General features: G+C 40.9%; 1 protein-coding gene across 1 annotated transcript in view; it reads left to right on the top strand.

The window, feature by feature from the left end:
- The window catches only part of LOC144686788 (low-density lipoprotein receptor-related protein 1-like), a 1,926,687-nt gene that overhangs the window by 1,879,403 nt on the left and 20,665 nt on the right, over nt 1-26,619 (top strand). Inside the window, exons 84-86 of the mRNA XM_078552493.1 lie at nt 5,446-5,620; nt 11,701-11,805; nt 23,464-23,540. Of these exons, the coding sequence (XP_078408619.1) occupies nt 5,446-5,620; nt 11,701-11,805; nt 23,464-23,540 (357 nt within the window). The remainder of the gene's footprint in view (nt 1-5,445; nt 5,621-11,700; nt 11,806-23,463; nt 23,541-26,619) is intronic.

Raw genomic sequence — 26,619 nt, 5'->3', positions numbered from 1 at the left:
CCTGGATATTGTCCAGGTTTTGCTGCATTTGGACATGGACTGCTTCAATATCTGAGGTGTTGTGAATGGTGCTGAACATCGTGCAATCATCAGCGAACATCCACACTCCTGACCTTATAATGGAAGGAAGGTCATTGATGCAGCAGAAGATGGTTGAGCCAAGGACACTACCCCAAGAAACTCCTGCAGTGATGTTCTGGAGCTGAGATGACCGACCTCCAACAACCACAGCCAGCTTCTTTTGTGCTAGACAGACTCCAACCAGGGGAGAGTTTTCCCCCTGATTCCCATTGACTCCAGTTTTGCTAGGGCTCGCAGATGCTACACTCAGTCAAATGCTGCCTTGATGTCAAAGGCAGTCACTCTCACCTCACTTCCGGAGTTCAGCTCTTTCATCCATGTTTGAACCAAAGCTGTAATGAGTTCAGGAGCTGAGTGGCCCTGGCGGAACCCAAACTGGACGTCAGTGAGCAAGTTATTGCTAAGCAAGTGCCGCTAGATAGCACTGTTGATGACCCCTTCCATTACTTTACTGATGATCAAGAGTAGACTGATGGGGCGGTAATTGGGTTGGATTTGTCCTGCTTTTTGTGTACAGGACATACCTGGGCAATTTTCCACATAGCCGGGTAGATGCCAGTGTTGTAGCTGTACTGGAACAGCTTGGCTAGGGGCGTGGCAAGTTCTGGAGCACAAGTCTTCAGTACTATTGCCGGAATATTGACAGGGCCCATAGCCTTTGCAGTATCCAGTGCTTTCAGCCGTTTCGTGATATCACGTGGAGTCAATTGAATTGACTAAAGACTGGCATTTGTGATGCTGGGGACCTCCGGAGGAGGCCAAGGTGGATCATTCACTCGGCACTTCTGGCTGAAGATTGTAGCAAATGCTTCAGCCTTATCTTTTGTACTGATGGGCTGGGTTCCTCCATCATTGAGGATGGGGATATTTGTGGAGCCTCCTCCTCCAGTGAGTTGTTTAATTGTCCACTACCACTCACGATTGAATGTGGCAGGACTGCAGAGCTTAGATCTGATCCGTTCATTGTGGGATCGCTTAGCTCTGTCTATCACTTGCTGCTTATGCCGTTTGGGATGCAAGTAGTCCTGTGTTATAGCTTCACCAGGTTGTCACCTCATTTTTAGGTATGCCTGGTGCTGCTCCTGGCATGCCCTCCTGCACTCTTCATTGAACCAGGGTTGATCCCCTGGCTTCATGGCAATGGTAGAGTCGGGGATATGCCGGGCAATGAGGTTACAGATTGTGTTTGAGTACAATTCTGCTGCTGCTGATGGCCCACAGCACCTCATGGATGCCCAGTCTTGAGTTGCTAAATCTGTTCGAAATCTGTCTCATTTAGCACGGTGGTAGTGCCACACAACACGATGGAGGGTATCCTCAATGTGAAGGCGGGACTTTGTCTCTACAATGTGCGGTGGTCATTCCTACTGATACTGTCATAGACAGATTCATCTGCGACAGGCAGGTTGGTGAGAATGAGGCCTGGTATGTTTTTCCCTCTTGTTGGTTCCCTCACCACCTGCTGCAGACCCAGTCTAGCAGCTATGTCATTTAGGACTGGGGCAGCTCGGTCAGTAGTGGTGCTACCAAGCCACTTTTGGCAATGGACATTGAAGTCCCCCATCCATGGTACATTCTGCACCCTTGCCACCCTCAGTGCTTCCTCCAAGTGGTGTTCAACATGGGGGAGCACTGATTCATAAGCTGAGGAAGGGCAGTACGTGGTAATCAGCATGAGGTTTCCTTGCCCATGTTTGACCTAATGCCTTGAGACTTCATGGGGTCCGGAGTCAATGTTGAGGACTCCCAGGGCAACTCCCTCCTGACTGTATATCACTGTGCCACCACCTCTGCTGGGCCTGTCCTGCCGGTGGGACAAGACATAGCCATAGATGGTGATGGTGGTGTTTGGGATATTATCTGTAAGGTATGATTCCGTGAAGATGACTATATCAGGCTGTTGTTCAACTCGTCTGTGAGACAGCTCTCCCAATTTTGGCACTAGACACCAGATGTTAGTAAGGAGGACTTTGCAAGGTCAACAGTGCTGAGATTGCCGTTGTCATTTCCGGTGGCTAGGTCGATGCCAGGTCACAACTGAGTGGCTTGCTAGGCCATTTCAGAGGGCATTTTAAGAGTCAACCACATTGCTGTGGTCTGGAGTCATGTGTAGGCCAAATCAGGTAAGGATGACAGATTTCCTTCCCTGAAGGACATTCGTGAATCAGATGGCTTTTTGCGACAATTGATGGTAGTTTCATGTTCTGAGACTAGCTTTATTTCATTTTTATTCAATTACTCCAGCTGCTGTGGTGGGATTTTAACTTGTGAGCCTGTGGATTACTAGTTCAGTGACATTACCACTGACCACCATCCCGAGTACCAGGTCCCTTGCCTTTTGTGGTATATCAATAATTTGAACTTGAATGTATGCGGTATGATTAAGAAGTTTACATACGATACAAATATTGACTGTATGGTTGAAAATGAAGAAGAAAGCTGTGAACCACAGGAAGATGTCAATGGACTAGTCAGGTGGGCAGAACAATGGCAAATGGTGTTCCATCCGGAGAACTGTGAGGTAATGCATTTGGAAAGCTAACAAGGCAAAGGAATGTACAATAAATGGTCGGATACTGAGAATTGTAGAGGAACAGAGGGTCTTGGTGTGAATGTCCACCCTGAAGGTGCCTGGATAGGTAGGTAAGGTGCTGAAGAAGATTTTTAGGATACTTGGCTTGACCAGCTGAGGCAAAGAATATAAGAGCTGGGTGGTTATGCTAGAACTGTATAAAACACTGGATAGACCACAGCTGGATTACTGCTTGCAGTTCATATCAGAAAGATGTGATTGCACTCGAGAAGATGCAGAGCAGATTTACATTGATTTTGCCTGGACTGGAGAATTTTAGTTATGAGGGAAGATTGGATAGGTGAGGGTCATTTTCTTTGGAAAACAAGGCTGAGGGAAGATCTAATTGAAGTGTGAAATTAAGAGGGGCCTAGATTGAGTTGATATGAAGTCGCCATTTCCATTGGTCCATAACCAGACAGCATAGATTTAGGGCAAGAATTAGGAGGTTTAGAGGGAATTTGAGGGAAAATATTTTAACCCAGATGGTAGTGAGGATCTAGAATTCACTGCCCTGAATGTGGTAGAGAAGAAGCCCACATATCATTTAAAAAGCACCTGGAAATGCATTTGAAGTGCAAGGCTATGGACCCAAGACAGCACCTTCCAAACCTCTACCACCTAGAAAGATAAGGGCAGCAGATGCAAGTTCCCCTTCGAGCCACACACCATTCTGACTTGGAACTATATCACCGTTCCCTCACTGCTACTGGGTCAAAATCCTGGAACTCCCTTCCGAAAAGCACAGTGGGTGCACCTACAACACATGGACTGCAGGGGTTCAAGAAGGTGGCTCACCACCACCTTCTCAAGGGAAATTGGGGATAGGCAATAAATGCCTATCCTTAAGGTTGGATGGGCAGGTCCTTTAATTACATAATTGACTCTGTCAATGGCCTCAATTGGCCATTGACAGGTTGGCAGGCGCGCAGCTGATTTCGCTGCACCCCCGCCTTCCTGAAAATTTAAATGGGGTGCAGTGGTGCCCTGCCCCCACTTGCCGACGAGTAAAACCTTGCCCTTGGTTTGGAACACAAAGATTACCAGACACGAAAGACCAAGCTTCTACCATCCTGGTAGTCACATGATGCAACAATAATGGAGTTGTTGACTAATCGCAACAATTCAAATAGGAAGAAAAGCAACTGAATGTAAATGGGGAAATCCAGCAGGGGAAAGTTGTTGCATTCAAAGTTCAAGCCAGAGCACTGAAGGGCACTGACAAATTAGATGACGTTCTTAAAATGCACATTGTGCATGATTTTGAGCAGCTTGGAAGCCCCAAATGACAAAGGTCAGGCAGCATATTGGAGATGCTGGAATTTTGAAACAAAGCAGCAAATGCTGGAAACACTGAGCAGATCAGGCAAGCATAACCATTCGTTAGAGCTAATTGTATGTAAATCTCTGTCTTACATGGACAGACTGAGTAATGTAAGTGCATACAGGTTATTTGGACTGTGCATAAAACTGAACTGCATGATTAACCATCTTCCCTCAGTAACCCAACCCTAGCTGCCACTCTATCTGTGCCTTCAAAGATCTTTGTCTTTAGCAATTCTTTCATCCCATCCTGCGTTGTCACCCCTACCCCCCAACCCCCCCCAAACTCCTTTTCTTCCTCCTACTCATGCCATGGCCACTTATTATCTACTCCTCCTGTGTAAAGCAGTCTGAGACATCTGTATATGTTATTGAGCAAGATAGACATGTTAGCGATTGTTCTTTTAGTGCGATGTCACAGACCCTGGAATGAGTCTTGATGCTAGAAAGAATTTCCTCCCCACCTCCTTCCAAAACAGTTAAGCTGTGTCACCATTAAGAATATAGTTCATTGAATATATGGTTAAGGTAAGATTGACATTTTTAAAGATAAGGTTGAAAGACAGGATCAATTGCTTTATGCTACATGAACAATATCCAGTGGGAATTGTGCCTAAGATTTTGCATGTGACAGTATCCCAGCCACAAAATTGCCAATAGATAGAAAATTGCTCCTCAAATCTTCAGATGTTCAAAACTTGCATTTGAGTCCAACCAAATTCAATGCACATATTGCCCTTGTTTTAAAATTGCAAACCATTTCTTTCAGATTATCTTTGCATTGTTGCAAAATAGCTGAAGTTCATTGAATTAAATGTAAAATTAATGTATCAATTAAATTGCACTCAGAAAGCATTTGCACTGATCAACACATTTCTTTCATTCTGTTAAGATTTAGTAATAAACGTTACCCCAGCAACAAATGTGCTGCTTTGTGATTCTCCATCATAGAGGTACCTTCCCTTTATCTGGCATTGAGCCTGTTTAAATGAAATAACTTCGAAGCAATTCACGTAAAAAAAATCAGCTGGATTTTGAATCAACATGTGCTTTTAGCAAATTAGCCAATGCAATGACAAATAAAGATTTATTTGCTGTTCGAGAATTGATATTAGGGTATCTACCAAACTAGTAGTAGGTATGATTCATAGTTGTCCCTACAAATTTGCCATGGAGAAGATTGTCCTAAGCAATAGTGAGTGGAGATAATGACTTAAGTGAAATTGGGGTAATCTCTAAATGAGAAACCCTTAAAATGATTTTATGCTCAGCCCTGACACAGTATTCCTTATTAGGGAAAAAACCCAGCCACCTTCTAAAAATAGAAACCTCTGAATTATTAGTAAGCAAATGTACTCAAAACAGGATTACTTTCAATGCAAAATGCTCACAGTTGTCATTATCATAATTTTTATTGTTTAATTTATTACTCTAACTCAAATTACGATTTGCATTTCATTCTATTCCAGATGTGTGCCATAACTACTGCATGAATTTAGGAAGCTGCAGAATTAACAACGATGGCAGTGCTCAATGCATCTGCTTACCACAATTTGAAGGAGCAAAATGTGAAGTGGATAAATGTGCTGTGTGCCACAGTGGACAGTGTATTGTGGACAAAGAGACAGGACGGGTGGCCTGCAAGTAAGTAACATTTTGTTACATATTGAGAAGCATTATCATTAAGAGTATGAGCAAGCCAATACCCCAGCTAATGGTATTGGGCACCTGCAGGTGACCTCTATTCATTTTCTGCAAGTTGCTTGATTTGTTGAAACAGCTTTGAGTTCAGATTATTAGCGTGCCATTCCTTCATCTTTAGGGCAATTTACATGTTTTGGCTGGAATGCTACTTTAATTTTATTAAAATTACACCCCCTCCCCCCCCCAAAAAAAAATTCTTGATAATATTATGCCTGTTTGGACTATTTTCCTACTTTGTAATCCGAGGGTGAGGAGGCATTGCTATTTTAGTCTACTGCACCACCTAGCTTCCATACAGGAATTTACATCAGTGGCTTCTTTAAAAAACTCCCTTGGAAATATAATTTACCATCAAGTGCGAGCTTTCAAATAAAAGTCTCTTTGGGATATGAACATTATAGACAAGCTTGGTATTTATTGTCCACCCCACATTGTTTTTGAGTAGTTGGTGACAGGCAATGAAGAAGTTGAGATATATGTCCAAGTCGGGATGGTGTGCGACTTCAAAGGGAAGTTGCTGCCTTTGTGCTTTAAAGTGGTGGAGATGGAGTTTTGTAAGTACTAATGAAGAAACCTTGCTGAATTGTTGCACTGCAATCTTTAGATAGTACACACTGCAGCCAGAGTATGGTGGAGGAAATGGGTGTTTAAACTAGTGGATTATGTGTCAATCAAGCAAATTGCTTTGTTGTGGATGGTGCTGAGTTTCTGAAGCGTTACAGCAGCTTCACCTGTCCAGACAACTGGAGAGTATTCCATCCCATTCTGGCTTGTGCATTATATGCATGGACATTGCGAGTCAACAGGTGAACCGCTTGTCACAGAATACCCAGCCTCCGACCTGCTCTAGTAGCCACAGCATTTACGTGGCTGTTCCAGTTAAGTTTTCAGTCAATGGGGACACCCAGGATGTTGATGGTAGTTGACTTGAGTGTCAAGGAGACAGCTAGCCTCTCGCTTGTTAGATGCAATCATTGCCTGGCTCTTGTGTGATGTGAATGTTACTTGGCACTTATCACTCCCAAACCTGTATATTGTCCAGGTTTTAATGGATGGAGGCATGGGCTGTTTCATTATCTGAGCAATTGTGAATTGAGCCAAACAATATGTAACCATCAGTGAAAAAGCATTCCACTGACCTTATTATGGAGGGAAGATCATTGATGAAGTAATCAAAGATAATTGGATTTAAGATGCTTCGCTGAGGAACTCCTGCTGTGATATCTGGGCTGAGATGATCAGCCTCCAATGACCACAGCCATTCTCTTTTGTAACAGGTTTATTATTTCAGGTCTGTAACTTTTCTCAGAAAGTCAGAAGAAAGGTCACAGACCTGAAATGTTGGTCTGGATTTTCATTTCAGGGAGAGTGCTGACAGTGTTTGAAACTTTAAAAATAGAAAAATAAAAAAATTATTAACATGTCCCCCTCATGTGACAATGTCACACGCGATGGGACATGTTGATAAATATCACAAAAACTTTATTAAACTTTTTTGAAACAGACATGAAACCTCATCCCTCATTCTGCCCCATATGTGTGCCCAGGTGCACTTCTGAGCCAAGGAAAAAGCTCTCACCATAAGCACATGTGGAGGATGTTACATTGGAGACTGTGGGCAGAATTTTTCCGTCAGCGAGCTGGGGGTGAGGCCCGCTCGCCAATATGATAATGCCGCGGGATGATGTCGGGAGGAACCCCCGGTGTCATCCCGCCCCATTTAAATATTCAGGAAGGCGGGCGGACAGCGAAATCAGCCGTCCACCCACCGACCTGTCAATGGCCAATTGAGGCCATTGACAGGTAGTTAAATCAATTAAAGGCCCTGTCCGTCCAATCTTAAGGTTGGCGGGCAGGCCAGGAGCCCCGGCGGGCTTCTGAAAAAACATGAAACCTCATCCACGGGCGGGATGAGGTTTCATGTCTGTTTTTAAAAAGTTTAATAAAGTTTTTTGTGATATTTATTAACATGTCCCATCTCGTGTGATATTGTCACATGAGGGGGACATGTTAATAATTTTTTTATTTTTCTATTTTTTAAGTTTTAAGCACTGCCACACAAGACCCGTTTTTCTGTTACAACATCTGGAGATGTGTGCCCAAATGTTAATATTCGGAGTCATGGGCAGAGAATGGAGGAGTCCATTCATGAGATGTCTTCCACCACATCTCAGCTGCACGAGCGCATGAGCTCAACCATTCAAAGAATGGCCAAGCTCGTGAAGAGCCATATGGGGCATCATGATGAGTGGATGCAAGAAAAACATGTTAGCAGACTGAGAATGTTTGCCATTTTCTGTAGCTTTGACCCCTCAATGGTATGGATGGAGCAAAGATGCATGAAGTGGCTACCAGTTGCGCCCCAATTGGTGGTTCCCTATTACAGGCATGAGAGCCATGAAAGACCTGGGCCTTTCAGCGATGAAAGCCACCATCTTGGGGCACTGCCTTCAACCACACCTCCCCCCCCCCACTCCTCCCACCCTGCCACCTCTAACAGAGGCAACATCTATACAGCAAAGCCCCTGTGACCAAGGCTACTCCTCCATTGTCAGAGGCAGGGCAGCCAATGGCAGTGCCCCCCTCCCACCCCACCCCTTACTGGCATCACTGAAAAGGCTGCCACAGACACCTCAGCCACAGGCAACACGTGAGAGCAGCCTTCCTCAACTTCAGCCTTATCCACAGCACAAGTGGCCACGATGGAAGGTGGTTCATCAGTAGTTTCACTTTGTGGTTCACTCGGATGACTTAATATAATGAAATAGTTAATCATTGAATCCAGACTACATGTTTCCAGTGTTTTGATGGCATTGAGGCACCAGATTAATGGCATGGGTATGCAATGCAAAGGTGGTGGTCAGGGGTGTTATGGGAAAAAAGAGTACTTTACTTCATACGCATCTTGGATACTCTCGCTTCTTGTGAGGAAGGTGAGTTTCTGAGCCAAATGCCTTCCAGGGTGAGGCACCCTCAGGTGAGACATGCTTGGATTAGTGCAGTGTGAGCTGCCCCGGCATGCTGGTCAATGGTTGACACCTCAGATGGACCTGTGGAAAATCTTCCACTGCAGGATTATCGTGCTTCACCACTTCTTCCTCCTCCACCCCTTTCTCCTCCAAAGGCATGTGCCGCTCCTCTGCATCCCCCTTGTCAAGATCCACCCTCTCTGGAGGGCCATTTTGTGAAGAGCACAGCAAAACACAACATTGTAAGAAACCCTCGAGGGAGTCTACTGGAGGGAACCCCCTGACTGCTCAAGGCACTAGAACCTCATATTCAGGAGTCCATGGCCTGCTAGAGGGGATGGCCTACTCCTGCTCCTATTTCTTATGTCCTTGTGTTTAATGGCCACATGGATACAACTGATAGCCCTTTGCACCTGAAGGAATTCAGCGATAGAGATAAATCCTGCAGCTCTCTGTGCCTTTGTGGCCCCATCAGCCTGGAACTCATCGTACTCCAATGCCCTCTTATACAAGGCATCCATCACCTACCTGATGCAGCTGCCTGTGATATGTCATACAGGTTTGCTGCTACCCCTTGAAGTCACCCAGAAGTAAAGAAGCTCAGCACCACTGTCAATTTCATGGGTGCTGGTGACAGGTCAAGCTTGAAGTCCTCCTCCTATTGCCTCCATGCTGCAGCTCCGACATGCTGAAGAAGCTGATTCTTTGGCAGTAGATCCAATAGTGAGGGTAGCACCTTAATGCCCTCTGTGCTCCTCAGGTATCACCTCTGTGTCTCTTAGGATCAAGGAGCTGCATTTGTTTTGGAGCGGCTGTTCCTCAAGGCTGCTCATTGCCAACTTTGAGCGGCTGAGGCCCAAGTTCAGAGATGGCCTTACTTGCACTGTAACAGCTGCCTGGACCCCACCTACCACAACCATCCCCACCCCCATGATACTCCATCAACCCCTTTAGGTACGCTCTCCCCGAGTCAGCCCAAAGCCTACACAGTAAACTCTTTGCAAGTCTGCAGACTCTCCTCACACAATGGCCACCATGTGCCAATGTTTGAACTGTCCTCTGCTCCTTCCCCATTTTATTCATTGTTAGGGAATTGATGCCGCCTCTATGGCTGGCCCCCTGCGGTGCTGCCACCTCCTCTCCATGGAAGTATTTGTGACCCTTCTTGTTTCTCATGACTCCAAATCTCAATTTGACCTTTAAAGAGCTCTCAAGTGGCTTGTTTGTATCCTCAGTTAATGACCTGCCACTTTCAGGTGGTTTACCCATACCCACTATATGACACTCCACCAAAACCACTGGGAGGCAGGACCACATCAGGAAGCTGGCGTGCCCTGCGGCGATGAGAATTTGCCGCACACCAGCCTCCGACCCTGCCTCTACCGCATTGTGAAGATTCAGCCCACTGTTTTTCTCTCTCCACAGACTTGCTGAGTGTTTCCAGCATCTGTAGTATTTTCCTTTTGCATCTTATTTTGTGTCAGTTATGACTCCAGATATTGGAGAGTTTTCTCCTTGATCTCCGATGAGTTCAGATTTACTCGGACTCCTTGGTGCCAGAGTTGGCTAAATGCTGCCTTGATGTTCGAAGATTCACTTCCACTGTACCTATGGAATTCAGGTCCTGTATCCATGAGTTTATTTGTATCTGTGTAACAGTGAAATCTCCTGTGTCTAAATGCTATAGTGCGCTTGATGTTTGAACTCGTGCCCAGTAATTTATATCCATGTTACACAATTAATTTTATGTTGAATTGAATTGGCTAACAGGAAAGTGGTAATATGGAGCTACAGAATCTGAAATTAATGCAGTTATGTTGTTACCACTGAGACCCACTCAATCTGATTACAATTCATTTTGGGTAAAACACAAGAGTGGCTCAATTATGCTGTACAATATTAGCATATGAATACCTAGTCTGTTTATATGAAACTCATCCACTATTGTAATGTTTTTGTTCAATTAACGCGTCCCTTATAATGCTGGGTAAGGCACTAGATGAATGCTTTGTGCATTTAGAAAAAAATATATCATATGCAGCCCGGTGTTACCCAGGAAAGCTGACACAAGTAGGATCTCCTAACAATTTCTGCTACAAAATAAAGAAATTGACTGCTTCCACATATCTCCCTCAAAATGACTGAGTCTGTGAAAGGCTAAGGTTGATAGAGCTTGATTTTTTACAAGAATGGCAAGCTTGAAAAAAGACTGCTCGTTTGAAGAAGGAAAAGTGGCTTTTACAGGGAGTGCTAATGCAATCCGGTTGTTGCTATATGTGGCCCAGAGGATTCCTTTCATGTGTAGATGTAGCTTTGTTTTACTATCATCAGAGAAGCACATTAAATTCAAATGATAACGACACCGGGGAAGATAACTTCTGCTCTAAGTGTAGAAAAATATGTTTACGCTTTTCTTACACATAGCACACAGAGGAAATCTTCACACATTGTGGCTCTTTGCACAGCTATGTGGCATGACTGTAGGCTATAACTACAGAGTAGGGACATTTCTAAAACATATTTGATCAACTGGACCTCAAATCTCAAACTCAATCTATATCAGCATATTTCAGTTTCAAAAGAAATCGTTCAGCCTTTTGCTGACTTGGAAATGCTCCCAGTATGAAGCTGGTATACATATAAGTATGTCCATGCACTGGGCATCATGATATTGCTACCATTACCAGTGTTTTTTCTTGGCAACCCAAACTCTAATGTTAGGATACTGAACTCACATTATAAAATAGGATGTAGCAATAGGGTTTAAAAATCTTTAGTGAAATACTGTGATGTAAAATCTCTGAACGATTAAGAGCACAAAACTTGTGTAACTGGCTATGTGAAGCAGCAAATTGATCATTCAGTTGGATTTCATTGATGTATTTTTCACTAAAGTGAAATTATTGTTCACTCTCATGGAAAAATATTTTCTGACTCAATGTAAGCAATTTCTTGTGCAACAGAGCATTCCATTGAATACATACAGGCGCCTGTAATTATGGTTCTTGTAGCATAATCTGGAATGACATTAGTCTCACTTTGTTGATACAGTTGCACAAATGGAAGGATTGCATCCAGCTGCCTGTCTTGTGATGGATACTGTTACAATGGTGGCACTTGCCAGCTGGGCCCACACTCTGAAGTGCCCACGTGTGTGTAAGTGTATACTCTGTACTTTAAACTTATAATAGACATATATCCTTTCAAGCAGCAATATATCTTAGGATGAGTTTAATATGCTGATAAATAATTTAAGTCCATTTACCTTTTAATTTGAGGGGAAATATGTATATTTCAGAACAATGGCAATAGAATAGTTTTGTTTTATTACTTAAATAACTTCTAATTCAATATATGGAGGAACTGTCATGACCAGCAGTTCTGGACAACTCCACAAATTTGCCTACATAACAAAAGTCAGCAAACTTCAACATATGTAGTTTAGCCTATTAGCACTTGACTGCTGATGCTGGCTCTACCAAAGTTCATGGGATGTGTGTTAATGGCGGGCATCTTAGAAGCAGAGTAGTGGTTGACCCTGAGGGGAAGGCAAGATGTCAAACCCCCTGAAAAAACAGAGTTCAGGTATTCCCATTTACCCCATTTGTAAAATAATTACTGTAAGTTTTGCTTTAAACTCTATTCTCCTTCTGCATGCGAGGCCACAGTACCAGCCTGCATCACCAGGTGGGCCCTCCTTATGCTATTTTCTGGTAGGCATGTCCGATGAACCTCCACCACCATATAATGAGGCCCTTTGGGGGCCAGGAAAGCAAAAAAATCCCGACATAGGCAGGTCCTATCTTGTGGCAATTGATTCTGCTTGGGTAAGGCATGCTATTCTGCAAGTTCATATGCAGGGCCAGAATATATCATTCCAGATTCCAGCCTAATTTGTGACTCATTCATGAGGGAGTATGCTGTGTGGAGCAAAGAATTTTGGATCTGAGAATTTTTACTCAAGTGAAGCTATTCATTCCAGTAGAAGAGAGAATTTATAACTCAATATCACCAGTTTCAGGAGAGTATCATTATAACCAACTTTTTCATTGAATTGTACTCTATTAACTCATCATTTTACTATTTTCTTCAACCCAATCTCTCGAACCACATCTGTTGCCACTTGAATCAGCTTATGTTATTCATTTCAGCGGTCTTCCCTACTAACCTTTCCTTGCCTGAAATTCCTAATTGTTAACTTTTGTCTTTTGCTATTTGAGCTTTTTACCACAATGAATAATTTGGCTACATCAACCTTATCAATCCCTTTATGTTCATGAACATTTAAAATTGGACCGCTTCAAAGCCTTCACACACAGTTCCTGCCCAACTTTCTTAATCAATTCTAAAAAACAAATAGATTTTTATAGCTGGAATCATCTTGGTTGCTTCATCTGTTCCCTTTGAAAGCTACCAATAAATATCCTCATGATTGGGGATTAGAATTACACGCATTGCTACAAATGAGATATGATTAATGTATTTTACAGCAACCCAATCATCTCTTTTGGTTCAAAATTTCACTTTATACTAATATAATTCACAGCTGGGGTTATTTATTATTTTTTGTTAACTTCTTTCATCTACACCACTTTTTATGTCATGCTAAGTGTTGAAATGAAAATTACATTTCTGTACTTTGCGTTCCCACAGTTAATCGTATGTTAACTCTTACTCAACTGTGGACAAATATTCTCATAAGTTTTGCTCTTACAATCCTAATGTATGTCAGCATCTCATGGGTTTCCTTTGTTTTCATCAAATATTTGTTACTAAAAATCTAATAGTTCTAATATAGAAGAAAAGTAGGTATCCCATTCATTGAGCTAAGACAGCAGTTTGACGTGTCAAATAGCCACCTGAATGCCATTGGAATGTGTGTAACTCAGTGTTCACTTTATAAAAACCAAGTAAAGCCATGTCTTGACGTTTCGAGTCCTCATGACCCTTCAACAGAGGTCATGAGGACTCGAAACGTCAACTCTTTTCTTCTCCGCCGATGCTGCCAGACCTGCTGAGTTTTTCCAGGTAATTCTGTTTTTGTTTTGGATTTCCAGCATCCGCAGTAGTTTTTTGTTTTTAAAGCCATGTCTTATTGTTCCTTGATCCCATTGCTATTTCAGATGGCTCTTGCATCTTTTATTATGCAGTACTAGTCAACATTTTTTTATGGAAACAATTATAATCCCTCGGTGCTTGAGAAGTAGAGCATTGGTCTCATCATTTTGTCTTGATGTCATTCACAAGGGACATAATAGTGCCAAAGTATGAGAATTATAACATAAATTATGCCATTGCATTGTGGATGGCTGCATCATGTTGTAAATAAAAATGCAACAATAAAGCTATCTAAGTTATTATATTGAGGTATTGATTCCCCTTTAAGCCAAATCGTGTTCATTTGATAAATTTTTTGTGCCATTATTGTCATTTTATTATTTCACTATTAACACTTTCCCAGTTGCAGCCCTTAGAACAGTAAATGAAGATTTATGTCTCCTTTCTATGATTTTTAGCACATTATTCAGGCAGAGTGGCAGAGGTAAAGGAATTAAGTGCTCACTCACACTACTAGTCAGTGCTGAAGAATATTAACATTGCTAGGCAAAACAATAAAGCATACAGTAAATGAGAGAAGGGATGAATAACAAGGCTGTAACTGAATGGGGCTGGAGTTCACATTCGTAAAGCGCAAGAGCAATGGCTCAATGCTCCCTTTATATTTCGGAGCTGCTGTCAGTTGAATTAATGCTGTCATATAATTATATCTTCTCTATGTACAGTGCAGGGTGGAATCTACTACATCAGTATTAATACAGGAACAAAGGTGCATGTACAATGTGATGCATATACAACTAATTTCCATTTTGGCTACACCTTCCCCTTGATTCAGGGCTAAGTCTACCTGTGGGCATAAAAATTGCATTGTTTACCACAATTATTTTCATTTGTTTCAACTTGAAGTGATTCTCTGTGTCTTTACATTAGAGCCATAGAGGTCTACAGCACAGAAAAAGGCCCTTCGGCCCATTGAGTCTGCACCGGTTAAACAAGTACCTAACTATTCTAATCCCATTTTCCAATTCTAGGCCCATAGTCTTGTGTGTCATGGCATCGCAAGTACACATCCAAACAGTTCTTAAATGTTACGAGGGTTTCTGCCTCCACCACCCTTTCAGGCAGTGAGTTCCAGATTCCCACTACCCTCTGGGTGAAAAAATTCTTCCTCACATCCCCTCTAAACCTCCTGCCCCTTACCTTAAATCTATGCCCCCTGGTTATTGATCCCTCCACCAAGGAAAAAAGTTCCTTCCTGTCTACCCTACCTATGCCCCTCATAATTTTATACACCTCAATCATTTCCCCCCTCAATCTCCTCTGCTCCAGGGAAAATAACCTCAGTCTATCCAATCTCTCCTCAAAGCTAAAACTCTCCAGCCCAGGCAACATCCTGGTAAATCTCCTCTGCACTCTCTCTAGGGCAATCACATCCTTCCTTTAATGCGGATTCCAGAACTGCACGCAATTCTCTAGCTGTGGCCTAACCAATGTTTTATACAGTTCCAGCATAACTTCCCTGCTGTTATATTCTATTCCTCGGCTAATAAAGGCAAGTATCCCATGTGCCTTCTTAACCACTTTATCTACCTGTCCCGCTACCTTAAGGGACCGGTGGACATGCACACCAAGATCTCTCTGATCCTCGGTACTTCCCAGGGTCCTACCATGCATCGTGTATTCCCATGCCTTGTTTATCCTGCCCCAGTGCATCACCTCACACTTATCCAGATTAAATTCCATTTGCCACTGATAAGCCCATCTGACCAGCCCGTCTATATCCTCCTGTAATCTAAGGCTATCCTCCTCACTTTTATTAGGTGCATGCGAGAGGCGGCAGCGCGCCCACTGACAATTAAGAGGCCTACTAAGGCCCTTAAGCAATTAATTTATTTGTATTTTTCGCTATTCGCTCAACCGTTCGGTTGACAGGAGGACGGATAGGCCAGGTGGCCTTTGCCTTTTTTACGAAACCTCATCCACTGGTGGGTTGAGGTTTCCAACAGTAACGAAAGAAAAATAAAACATTTTTAACATCGTTTTTTACATGTCCCTCTTCATGTGACTGAGTCAGCGCGAAATCGCAGTCAGAGCCCGATTATCGGTGGCGGACCATCTTGCGGCCGCTCCTGGGCCCGCCCACCTGACCAGCAGGAAATCCTGCCCAATGGGTTCCGATCTCAGTTAGAACATGGGGAGAGGGTTCTGTAAATGGAGGTGAGGAGAATCAATGCAAGTGTAGCAGTAAATCATTGGCTCAATCTCTGGAGAAGACTATGACATCTAATAATGAATTGTACGGGAGGAGTAGCATACCGAAGGACTGACTAAAATTGAGACTAATTCAAAGAGAGACAAAAGGTGGTATTTACAAGAAGTGCAACAGTTCGGATTACACTTGCAAGACCTTTATAGCATATTTTTGAAGCTGTGAATGTGCTATGCCAACATTTTACTGAGATAATCATATATTGTTTCATTGGGGTACAGAGGAGTAAGAATTGTTGAAAAACTGATTTGAATAGAATTGGAGGAAAATTTCAAAGCAATACTCAACATTCAAATATTTTTTCATTAAATGTTCAAATCAGTTCTGAATGATTCTCAACTGCAATGATTTCATGATTATTTTCTTTCATCCTCTCCAACCATTGAACAATTGAGCCCTTAACAGTTAGTAAACACATATTTTAAATTTCTGCTAATTCTGTATAAAACATTCCTCCTATTGAATTATGTTTGAAGACATTAAAATACATTTCTGTTCGGATAGCACCCAGGATAAACTAACAAAATAAAGGTTTTAATTGAAATTAATGATCTTTATCTGTGAAATGTGTTAAAGTGTTCACTTCATTATATATCACTATAGTTCCAAAATCACAAACTATTTAAATCTATCTATTGGATGTCTTGCAATTTTAAATCTTTTTACCCAGATTTCAATTTACTGTGGATTAGGTGCAATCTATCCAACATTAATGCCAATTATTATAGTTGCCATATAGCTAGATTCCATTTCACTACATTCAATGTTTTTCATATGAATTGTTTCTGGGTTTTTTTGTACTTCTGTGTACTGGAGGGCTTTACGGTTCATTTCTAAATTGCACAGATCTCTGTACAATCATTGCTTTTTTTTGCTGTACTTCTAAGAAAGAATGTGCCATCAAAAAGTAATTTTCATGACCTCAGAACACCTGCAGTGCCACCTCAGCCAATGAATTACTTTTCAAGTTCAGTTATTATTGTTACGTTGACAAACACTGCTGCCAATTTGTACACAGCAAAGTCCCATACATAGCAATGAGATGACTGATCAGTTAGCATCATTTTGGTGGTGTTGGTTGAGGGATAAATGTTGGCTAAGCTACCAGGAGACCTCCTTGTTTTTCTTCTTGCAGTGCCATGAGACTTTTTACATCAACTTAAGGAGGCTGATAGGGCCTCAGTTTAACATCTCATCAGAAACACAGGATAATTGCTACAACTAATGCAACTAACAGGACATTAAGGATAAATCATATTCAGGTCAAGCTGAACAGGGTTGACAGATTCCCTTCCCTGGATGAAATATAATATATTTTGAACTTTATAATTTACCTGGATTCAACAGTGCCTTGAGGGGGCAGATTGTAATCTCTCATTCCACGGCCCCAACCTTTCAATTATTTTTTTCTTCTTGCTGGAGAATGAGGGATAGACCAAGATAATGATGGATTGTGGAATTATTCTAGCAGTCTTATTGTTAGTGAAAACACTCCGTTAAAATAATGGACCTTATAGCTTTTGGAAAAAGGCATTCATTACCATCACAAATGCTGCATTGGTTTTGCTTCTATAGTTGGCACTGGTACTCCAGTCATGACAGAAAGCATCCGCAAGTCCCACAGACTGAAAACAGGTCGAAAATTACAAAAAGAAAACAGAGATAGGAAGTGAGGGAAAGATAGTGAAAAGAAGGGAAGAAAGAGAGAACACATTAAATGCCACTTGGCTGCCCTTTTTGTTCCTTGTAACAGACATAGCTTGTGATTTTTCATATATATATTTTTTGGCTTGAATGATTGTGTCAGTAATATGGCTTGTGACTAAAAAGTTCACACCTTAGAAATTGTGCAATGTCAGACCTGTTTTATTTCTTTCGGGACACTGCAGGCATCACTTGCTATATTTCTGTGTACTTGAGTGCACTCTTTACTCTGGTTCTGCTAACTTTAGGCTTCTTCTATTGAACATTGTCAGCTTGTCTTAATATATTTTAAGTTTCCTTGAAGTGTAGCATGACTATTGAGTGATGCAAGATAGCAATATTTGATTCACAATGTTATCTCCCTCACTGGTATCATGTAACAAGAAAAGAAAATAAGGACATGCATTTATATAACTCTTTTCATGACCGTCTGATGCTTCAAAGCACTTTACGGCCAATGGAGTATGTTTGAAATGTAGTCACTGTTGTAATTTAGGAAATTTGGTATAAATATATTTCTTTTTGCTATTTACTGCTTATTTCGATGTATTTCTGTGAATATTTAAAAACATAACAATATGCAGCAAAATGTCAGAACATAAACCAGATAAAATATAAAACAGCCATAACTGAGGTGCTCTTTAGCAAGTGGAAAATATGCAAAGTCAAAGATTATCTAAACTTATCTATTGGGCATGTTTCACTATAAAATTATTTTTCTTCTATCAGCCATGACACAGAAATGCATATAACATTCATGGGTTAGAATATCCATAGTTAATAGGATATTTTTATGAGATTTTCTGGATTTTGACTAACAAACAGGAAAGAATTCAAAGCAAAATCAGATCATAATTTAAAGCTTCTGTGACCTGGCACCACCCAAGTCAGAATTATACTATGCCCTATTATAATTTTCTATATATTAACACTGGTGTGACAGCATCCCAACCTACTTCATCCTTTAGAATTTATTTTTAACTGTTATTTGGGGAGCAAAATCTATTGGAGGAAAACTTGGGCCCCATCATTATTCGGCAAAAAATTAACATTGGGGGAACCAATTTGTGGGCATGCTCTCACTTGGCCAATCTCCACCAAAGTACATGCTTCCAAATTGGAAGTCAGCAAGTTCCAAGTGCTCAGGTTGTCCCTCTGAGTACATAAGGCCCCTTGAGTATGCTAATGAGGATCCTTCTAGCTGTTTCAAGAAATTCCTCCTTAACTGAATGGAGTATGCACCACAGAGGCTCCACTAAGATTTTACAGCTCTACAGCGGCCTAGTCAGTAGATCTGGGGGCCACTGATGAAAAGATAAGTTCATTTTTGCCTAACTGCAACTTGCAATACTATGGGTCATTGCCAGCCCGTGCTCTTCTCCCACCAAGGCATGGCTAATCTTCTTGAGGGCCTGACTGGAAAGCTGAATTGGGAGGCCAGTTTGGCACTTGTAGCTTGCTGCTATTACACAAGTGAGGATTCAGGCCCAATTTCTAGCAAGACTTGCGCCAACATTTTCAGGCATGCATTCCACATGCAACAGCTGTTTTGTGCAGATTTCCAGCATGATCCTGCCTTCCCAGATATTGAATCTGATTACCAGGACAATGGTTATTTAATTCATTTATATAGTTTATTTTGAAAAAAAGGTGATATGTAAGAACTATACTGATCTATAGTGTTCATAACTAACTTAGCTTCAAAATTCCTTATAATGAAAATTAAGTTGCAACAATAATCCAGTTACATATTTGCATCATTGGTAACTACATTTTTAATAAAAAAGCTTTTTGATTTTACATAATGCAAATTCTAAATCTGTTGAGCACCTAATGATACAAAGGTAATGAGCCCATGGTCTTTACTTACCAGTAATATAAGATCAATGACAATAACAGTCTTTTGTCTTATGAGAAACCAAGGTGAAAGACCAAGACTTTGATATCACCTTAACCAAATAAAGTAAGAGAAGAGATTAATTAATAAATAGTGAACAGCTGATGTAAAGTTTGGGCTTTAAATGCGTAATTGTTGTATGATCAAAGAATGGCCGAGAGATGGAAGGAATTCACCATTTTTTGAGATTCTAGGAAAGGATGACTTGGGTTCAAGAGGAGATTGTGGTATGAGTCTTGATTTCATTACAGTGAAGATTTGGGGAAGTGTAGGATAGCATATTTGAAACTTAAGAAAAGGGCAAAAAGAGGAAATCTCACAAGATTATTGAGCATGCCAGAAATGAATAAAACAAAGCAAACATAAAAGTTGGAAGAGAGAATCTAAAAGTGGAAGAGTGATTTTTTTTTCAGACTTATTCAGAAGTACACAAGAGATCCTAGTACAGCCTCCCTATATATTAGATTAGTATAAGTCTTGGGCAGTCTTGAATTCATAGAGGCATGAAGGAATATAAAAGACCTTGATGTGAAAGAAGAAACCAAGCTTCATGGAATCAATTTTATCAAGGAAGGAGTAATTATAGTTCTACTTCAAATCAGCGGGGATAGTAAGGTCAATGAATAAAGAAGGATTAAGGATGGAGACATCAATAAAAATGTGCACGGCAGCTCTGATGGTGGATTCATACACGTTATCGGCAAAGATCACATTTGTTCAGAGTGCTTCTGACTGATGGAGGCATCAGGTGTGTTGGGCAGATATTATACTAAGAAATAGTGCAAGCTATTTCACCCATTTATAGTCACCGGATGGAAAATACACCTCCAAACTGCCAACCAATACCGTAAAAAGTATTGGAGGGATTCTACTAATTAGACATGAGACTATGGTCAGAAAAATCAGACAAGATGGATACAGCGTAAGTGTTAGGACTGGAGGAAAGGAAAGGATTTAGTAAAGAAACCAAATTACCAAGCTAATCAGAGATAGGTTGATTTTTGAGGGAATTCATGATTGTAAGGACCTTGCAATAGTGTTAGTCTGCACAAAAGAACAGGAGAAGCCTTTGGTGAACAATGTGAAGTCACCAAGATTATTAGTGTCAGCAAAAAGGAAATTAAGGTTGATAGATTTCGTTTTGTTCCACAAAAACTTGAGAAGATCTAGATAGCTGTCAAAGTATAGGAGAGTGACAGAGCCAGTGGGTGAACTCTGAGTTAAGGATATTTTTAATTACAAAAGTCAAAGCTAAATGATTCACAGAAGTTAAGGCCAGGATCAGGGGTATCAGAATGAATATAATCATATGTATGCACCCTATTTTTATCAAAACTTGGAATAAAAAGTGTAAGAAGGACACTGGAAAGGCGAGGAATCAGGAAAAGTTTAGTTTATGTCACAGGGTGGTGAATGAACTTTCACTTTCCAAAATCAAACCAAACATTTCCTACCCCGGTATTTTGTGCCATGTTTCTATAGCTGCTTTTATTGGCTCCCACTGTTAAAGTTCAAAGGCCTCATCCTCCTTCATAATTGGGCATGGAAATCTGCAAGGTGTGATTTAAAACAATAGGTATAATATTCAGCAAGTAGACTGCCCCATTAGTTTAGAGTTTTGTGTGTTTTTAGAGTGGAAAGCAACATTTATAAAACTTCTTAAAAAGTACACTTTCTTTACAAAATATCCCTACAACAGTACCTAGTATTGTTAAAAGGTTCTGCATTGCATAACCATGATTAAACAGATTAATTCAGTGCCCCTAGCCCCTCCCCACCCTTCCCTTGAGTAATTTTACAATCCTTCCACGATTTTCTTCTTATGTTAGTTTTTTTTTCTGCCTCTCACACATACACATACACAAACAAAAGAAATGCAACTATTTTGACTAGCCAATACACTTTACAAAATAAACATTAAGCAATGGCAACATTTTGAGTGTAAAGTTTCACTTCTCACATTGGCGTTCAGAGGGATACAGTAGAAGAGGCCAGGGAAATGGAAATAGTTTCAAGGTTCAGAAAAAATGCCAGATGGGTTACAAAGTGTGCAGTAAAATTTAAAATGGATGTACCAAATACAGCTGGTACAGTTTTGGATTTGTCGAAGTTGTGCTGGGTGGTAAACTTTAGGTTTTACTTGCATTTTTCATTGAAGGGAAGAAAAGGAAAAGATCAGAAATAACTACCATTGTAATATGAGAAAGAGATAAAAGAAATTATTTCATGTGTCTTGTAGCTTCTATGGTGCCGCATGGCTACACAGCCAAGATACATATGCGACCACAAGGTTTTTGTGTCAGGTTTCTTAATGGAGCAGCTTTCCATAGAGTTACCAATGCGTTAATGGGTGTACATTTGGGTAAGGGATTCCCTCCTAACAACTTTAACAGCGATGGAACAAATGGGAAAAAATAGGAAATGTGAAGTAAATTGGCTGAAATTCTTCAGCAACCAAATGGAAAGGTGGCAGAAAAGTTAAGTTTAAGGAAGTGATTAGAGAGGGTTAGAGGGAAGGAAAAACGTCATTCAGCAACCACAGCAGGATACCATGAAGGACGATTTTCATTGTTTGCTGTTTTTAACAAAATTGTAAAGTCAAGCATAAAGATGGCATATATAATCACACTACAGATATCAAACAGCAGAAATCGCCCCAGTTCATTTGTGTGAGACTTGGCATGTTTTTGTGAGAGGTTGCTCTTGTGTTAAAATACTAACAGATTCAGGTTATTTTTCTCAAGTTATAAATTGTTACAGAATCTAAAAGCACCTCAAACATGATTTTTATTTGTTTTGCATTGCAACTTTAGTCCCGTGTAGTATCCATTTACAAATGTATCTTCCCTTTTAATTTATCTTTGAAAAGATGCTATCATATGAAGTGGGAAGAGTTTCACAGGGACTAACAATGGCAGTGCTTCAGTACCTTGTACAAATCTCCATTCTTTTTCCACAAGTCTAGAAAGTGGATATCAGCTAACATTTAACTATGGAGGAATCACAACCAACCCCAGTCTTTCTTCATCTGATGCCCAAACATGCATGCTTTCCACCACGGATCATTTAATGATGATTAGGTCTTGGAATCTGGGTTGACATTTGCCCTCTTGAACATGAGACTCGAGACTCCTGAGGCCAGTTGCAACATCTTCTGGACAAACGTAATTATTTGTACAAATATCCATGATATTCAAATAAACACAATCCAAATATGCACTAACCATATACTGACGCAACAGTAACTTGAAAATGGTCGATGAAAGGACCAAAGTGAATTTTTCTCTGAGGCGAATTAGTGTCTTCCTGTAGTAACAGTGGTCCTCAATTAATTAGGTTTATTAAACTCAGCAAAGCTACCCTTGTTCATGAAAAACTGGTGCAGCAGGAAAGGGGATCAATAAAATTACACTATAATACAATTCAGCATTTTAATATCACTTATATTCTATAACTCTGCAGATGCACAGTGGGGTTTAAAAGTGATCGATGTGACCAGAAAATGAACCTTTGTGATTACTACTGTCAAAATGGAGGGGTTTGCACTTTAACTGCATTTAATGAGCCTCAGTGCAAGTAGGTTTTGACCTTATGCCAAACACTGTTCTTTGCTATAAAATATTGAATTCCAGCAGACTCATCATGCATTGGTGGCATGTTTCAATAGCCTTGTAAATTAATTGCTTTTATGCATGGCATGCTGTTGGCCTATATCAGAGCTAATCATCCCCTCAAAGCATTGCTTTTTAAACAAACCTGCTGTCTAAACCTTAATGCATGCTCCTAAAGGCTGTTCACTCTTGCTGATATCTGTAGGTGCTCTCTCCTCTGGAGGTTGTAACAGTTGCAGTACATTAATTTTACATCCTTAATTGGTTCATTTCAGGTGTTCAGATGAATGGTCGGGCACACAGTGTGAAAGGCCAGCCCCCAAGAGCAGCAAAACTGAGAATACAAGAGGGAGTAAGTATTGGAAATCCATGCCTCACTGTAGTAATGATATTAGTTTTCTATCGTGATACATTGGTCTCCACGTTAATTTGAGGGCCATCTTCCAGGGTAAATGGATTATTGGCGGAGAAGAAAAGAGTTGACGTTTCGAGTCCTCATGACCCTTCAACAGTTCTGTTGAAGGGCCATGAGGACTCGAAACGTCAACTCTTTTCTTCTCCGCCGATGCTGCCAGACCTGCTGAGTTTTTCCAGGTAATTCTGTTTTTGTTTTGGATTTCCAGCATCCGCAGTAGATTTTTGTTTAAGTGGATTATTGGTCTACATGAAGACTTCATAATGTTGAGCCAACCTGAAGTTCACAAATGCTTGACACATGTGTGACAGGGTTAAATCTTTAGGTTTACAACTTGGAAATTCCAGTTGGTATTTTTTAACCCAATCTGATTATGCCTATTGGTACTTTTAGTGAGCAGGCAGTAGTTAAAGTAGTATCCCAATTTACATTATATAATGTACAAGAAGGCCTTCTATGATTGGTTCCTATTGACAGTTACAGCTAAACCTGAATAGGAGCTCAGAAGAATACAATTGCCATGATAATACAGCCAACACTAAGATCTTTTTTCAGAGAGGTCATGGATTGAAAATACAAATGGAAATATCACATGTCAGTCTTTTTGACACAAGTGTTTTGAGAAGGTAATATAAAGAATGCCCAGCAGCACTGCTGAATGTCAGCCGGCTACAAGGACTGCTTTTAAATTGCCATTAGATGACAGGTCAGGGATAAGTCTATTCTTCAGCATTACAAGCCCTTTAAGGAAGCAGCCCTTTCATTTAAAAAAAAAATGTCTTGTATACCCCCAATCCAACCAGTCCGTTCTCACTACATGCACATTGAAGTCATGTTCCCATGAAGAAAATGGATGGGGCAGCCAAATCTGGAGTCTCCTGGATGATTAGATGCAGGGAGGACAAGATAAGGCAAAAAACGAAGCTTACGTCAGACATTGAGAGCTTAATTCTGCAGAAGGCATGGAAGATTATAGAAAGTGTAGAGGTGAGAGGGCATGAAAAAATTCCAGCAACTAAAATCAAGGGAAATCTAAAGATGTTTTATAACTACATAAAGAACAGAAGGATGAGCAAGGAAAGAGTAAGGCCTATTAGAGACCAAAAAGGTAACCTTTGTGTGGAGCACGTAGGATGTGGGCAGGGTTCTTAATGAATATTTCATAGCTGCCTTAAAAAACAGGTGGGGGATGATGATGACATCATAGTTAAAAGGGAAGAAAGTATAATATTGGATGGGATAAACATTGTAAGAAAGGAAGTATTAAAGGATTTGATGTATTTGAAAGGCAGATAAATCACCAGGAATGGTAGTGTGCTCTGCCCAAAGGCAAGTTCCTGGCTTATTGTCTTCTGATGCTTCATCCTGAGCTGTTTTCTTGGCAATTTTTGTCTGTGCTGGTTTGGCATTGCCTTCCACTCTCAGGGTCAGGTCGAGGAGGCAGGTGCCCAGTCTACCTCAGCCAGAATGAGAATCAAACCCATGTTGTTGGCATTATTTTGAACTACATGCTAGCTATCTAGCCAACTGAGCTAAGAGGCTCCATACATCACCAGGCCCAGATGAAATATATCCCAGGTTGTCAAAAGAAGGAAGCAAGCATCTGGCCATTATATTTGAATTTTCCCTGGCCTCAGGAATGGTGCCAGAGGATTGGAGGGCTGCCAATGTTGTACCATTGTTTTCAAAAGGAGGAGGGGATAATTCTAGTGATTATAAAACTTAACTTCAATTATGGTCAAATTACTGAAATCAGTTCTGAGGGACAGTGTAAGCCTTCATTGAGAAAGCATAGGTAAATCAAGAAAAGTCAACATGAATTTGTTAAGGACAGGTCACATCTGACTAAATTGGTTGCATTTTTTAAGGGGGTGACAGGTTGGGTTGATGGTGGCAGTGAAGTGGATGCCTACATAGAACTTAGCAAGGCATTTGGCAAGGTCTCACATGTCAGACAGGTCAATAAAGTTCAAACCCTTGGGATCCAAGGGAGAGTGGCAAATTGGATCCAAAATTGGCATAATAGCAGGAAGGAAAATAGATGATCGGTATTCCTTTGACTGGAAAGCAATAACCTGTTGGGTTCCACAGGGCTAATCAGTACTCAGTCCTTGCTTTTTGGTAGTTTATATTAGACTCAAATGTAGGGGCTATGATAAAGAAGTTTGCAGATTATGCAAAAATTGGCCATATGGTTGACCGTGAGGAGGAAAGCTTGAGACTGCAGGAAGACATCAATGGTTCAATCAGTTGCACGGAAAAGTGGAAAACAGGATTCAATCTGGAGAAGGGTGAGGTAATTTTGCAAGGCGCAACAAGGCAAGGAAATACACAATAAATGGGAGTAACTGAGAAGTGTGGAAGAACAGAGGGGCCTTGGAGTGTTTGCTCTCCAGTCTTTCCTCATGGTGCATTTCTTTTGCATTTGGGATCATTTTTGTTGCTCTTCTTGCAACTTTTTTAATACACATTTCTTTTTGAAATTATTGTAAGTGAGGGCAGAACCCTATGTATTATGAAGCCACAGCATCGATTCAGTACAGGGCAAATATGTTCCTGTAAAGACAAATGTGGGGACCAAGTCCGGAGAACCCTGGATGTCAAGGGAGATAAAGGTTAGGATTAAGAAAAAAGGAGAAGCTTATGGCAGATATGGAGGACTCAATACGGCAGAGTCCCTAGAGGAGTATAAAAAGTGCATAGGGGAACTTAAAAAGGAAATTAGGAAAGCTAAGAGAGTGCATGAGAAAGCATTGGTGGGTAGAGTAAAGGAAAACCCAAAGGGCATTTTAAATATATAAAGAGCAAGGGAATAACTAGGGAAAGAGTAGGGCCAATTAGGGACCATAGAGGTAATCTGTGTGGACCTGGAAGACATGGGTACAGTTCTCAATGAATACTTTGCGTTGGTCTTGATAATGGAAAAGGGTGACACAGGTATAGACATTAGGGTGGAGGACTGTGAAATATTAGAGGATATTAACATAGAGAGAGGAGGCACTAGCGGGTTTAGTGG

This window comes from Cetorhinus maximus, chromosome 11, assembly GCF_964194155.1.
Source record: "Cetorhinus maximus chromosome 11, sCetMax3.hap1.1, whole genome shotgun sequence".
Taxonomy (NCBI): Eukaryota; Metazoa; Chordata; class Chondrichthyes; order Lamniformes; family Cetorhinidae; genus Cetorhinus; species Cetorhinus maximus.
Note: the sequence above shows the minus strand (reverse complement) of the source record. Positions and strands in the feature narration are given on the sequence as shown.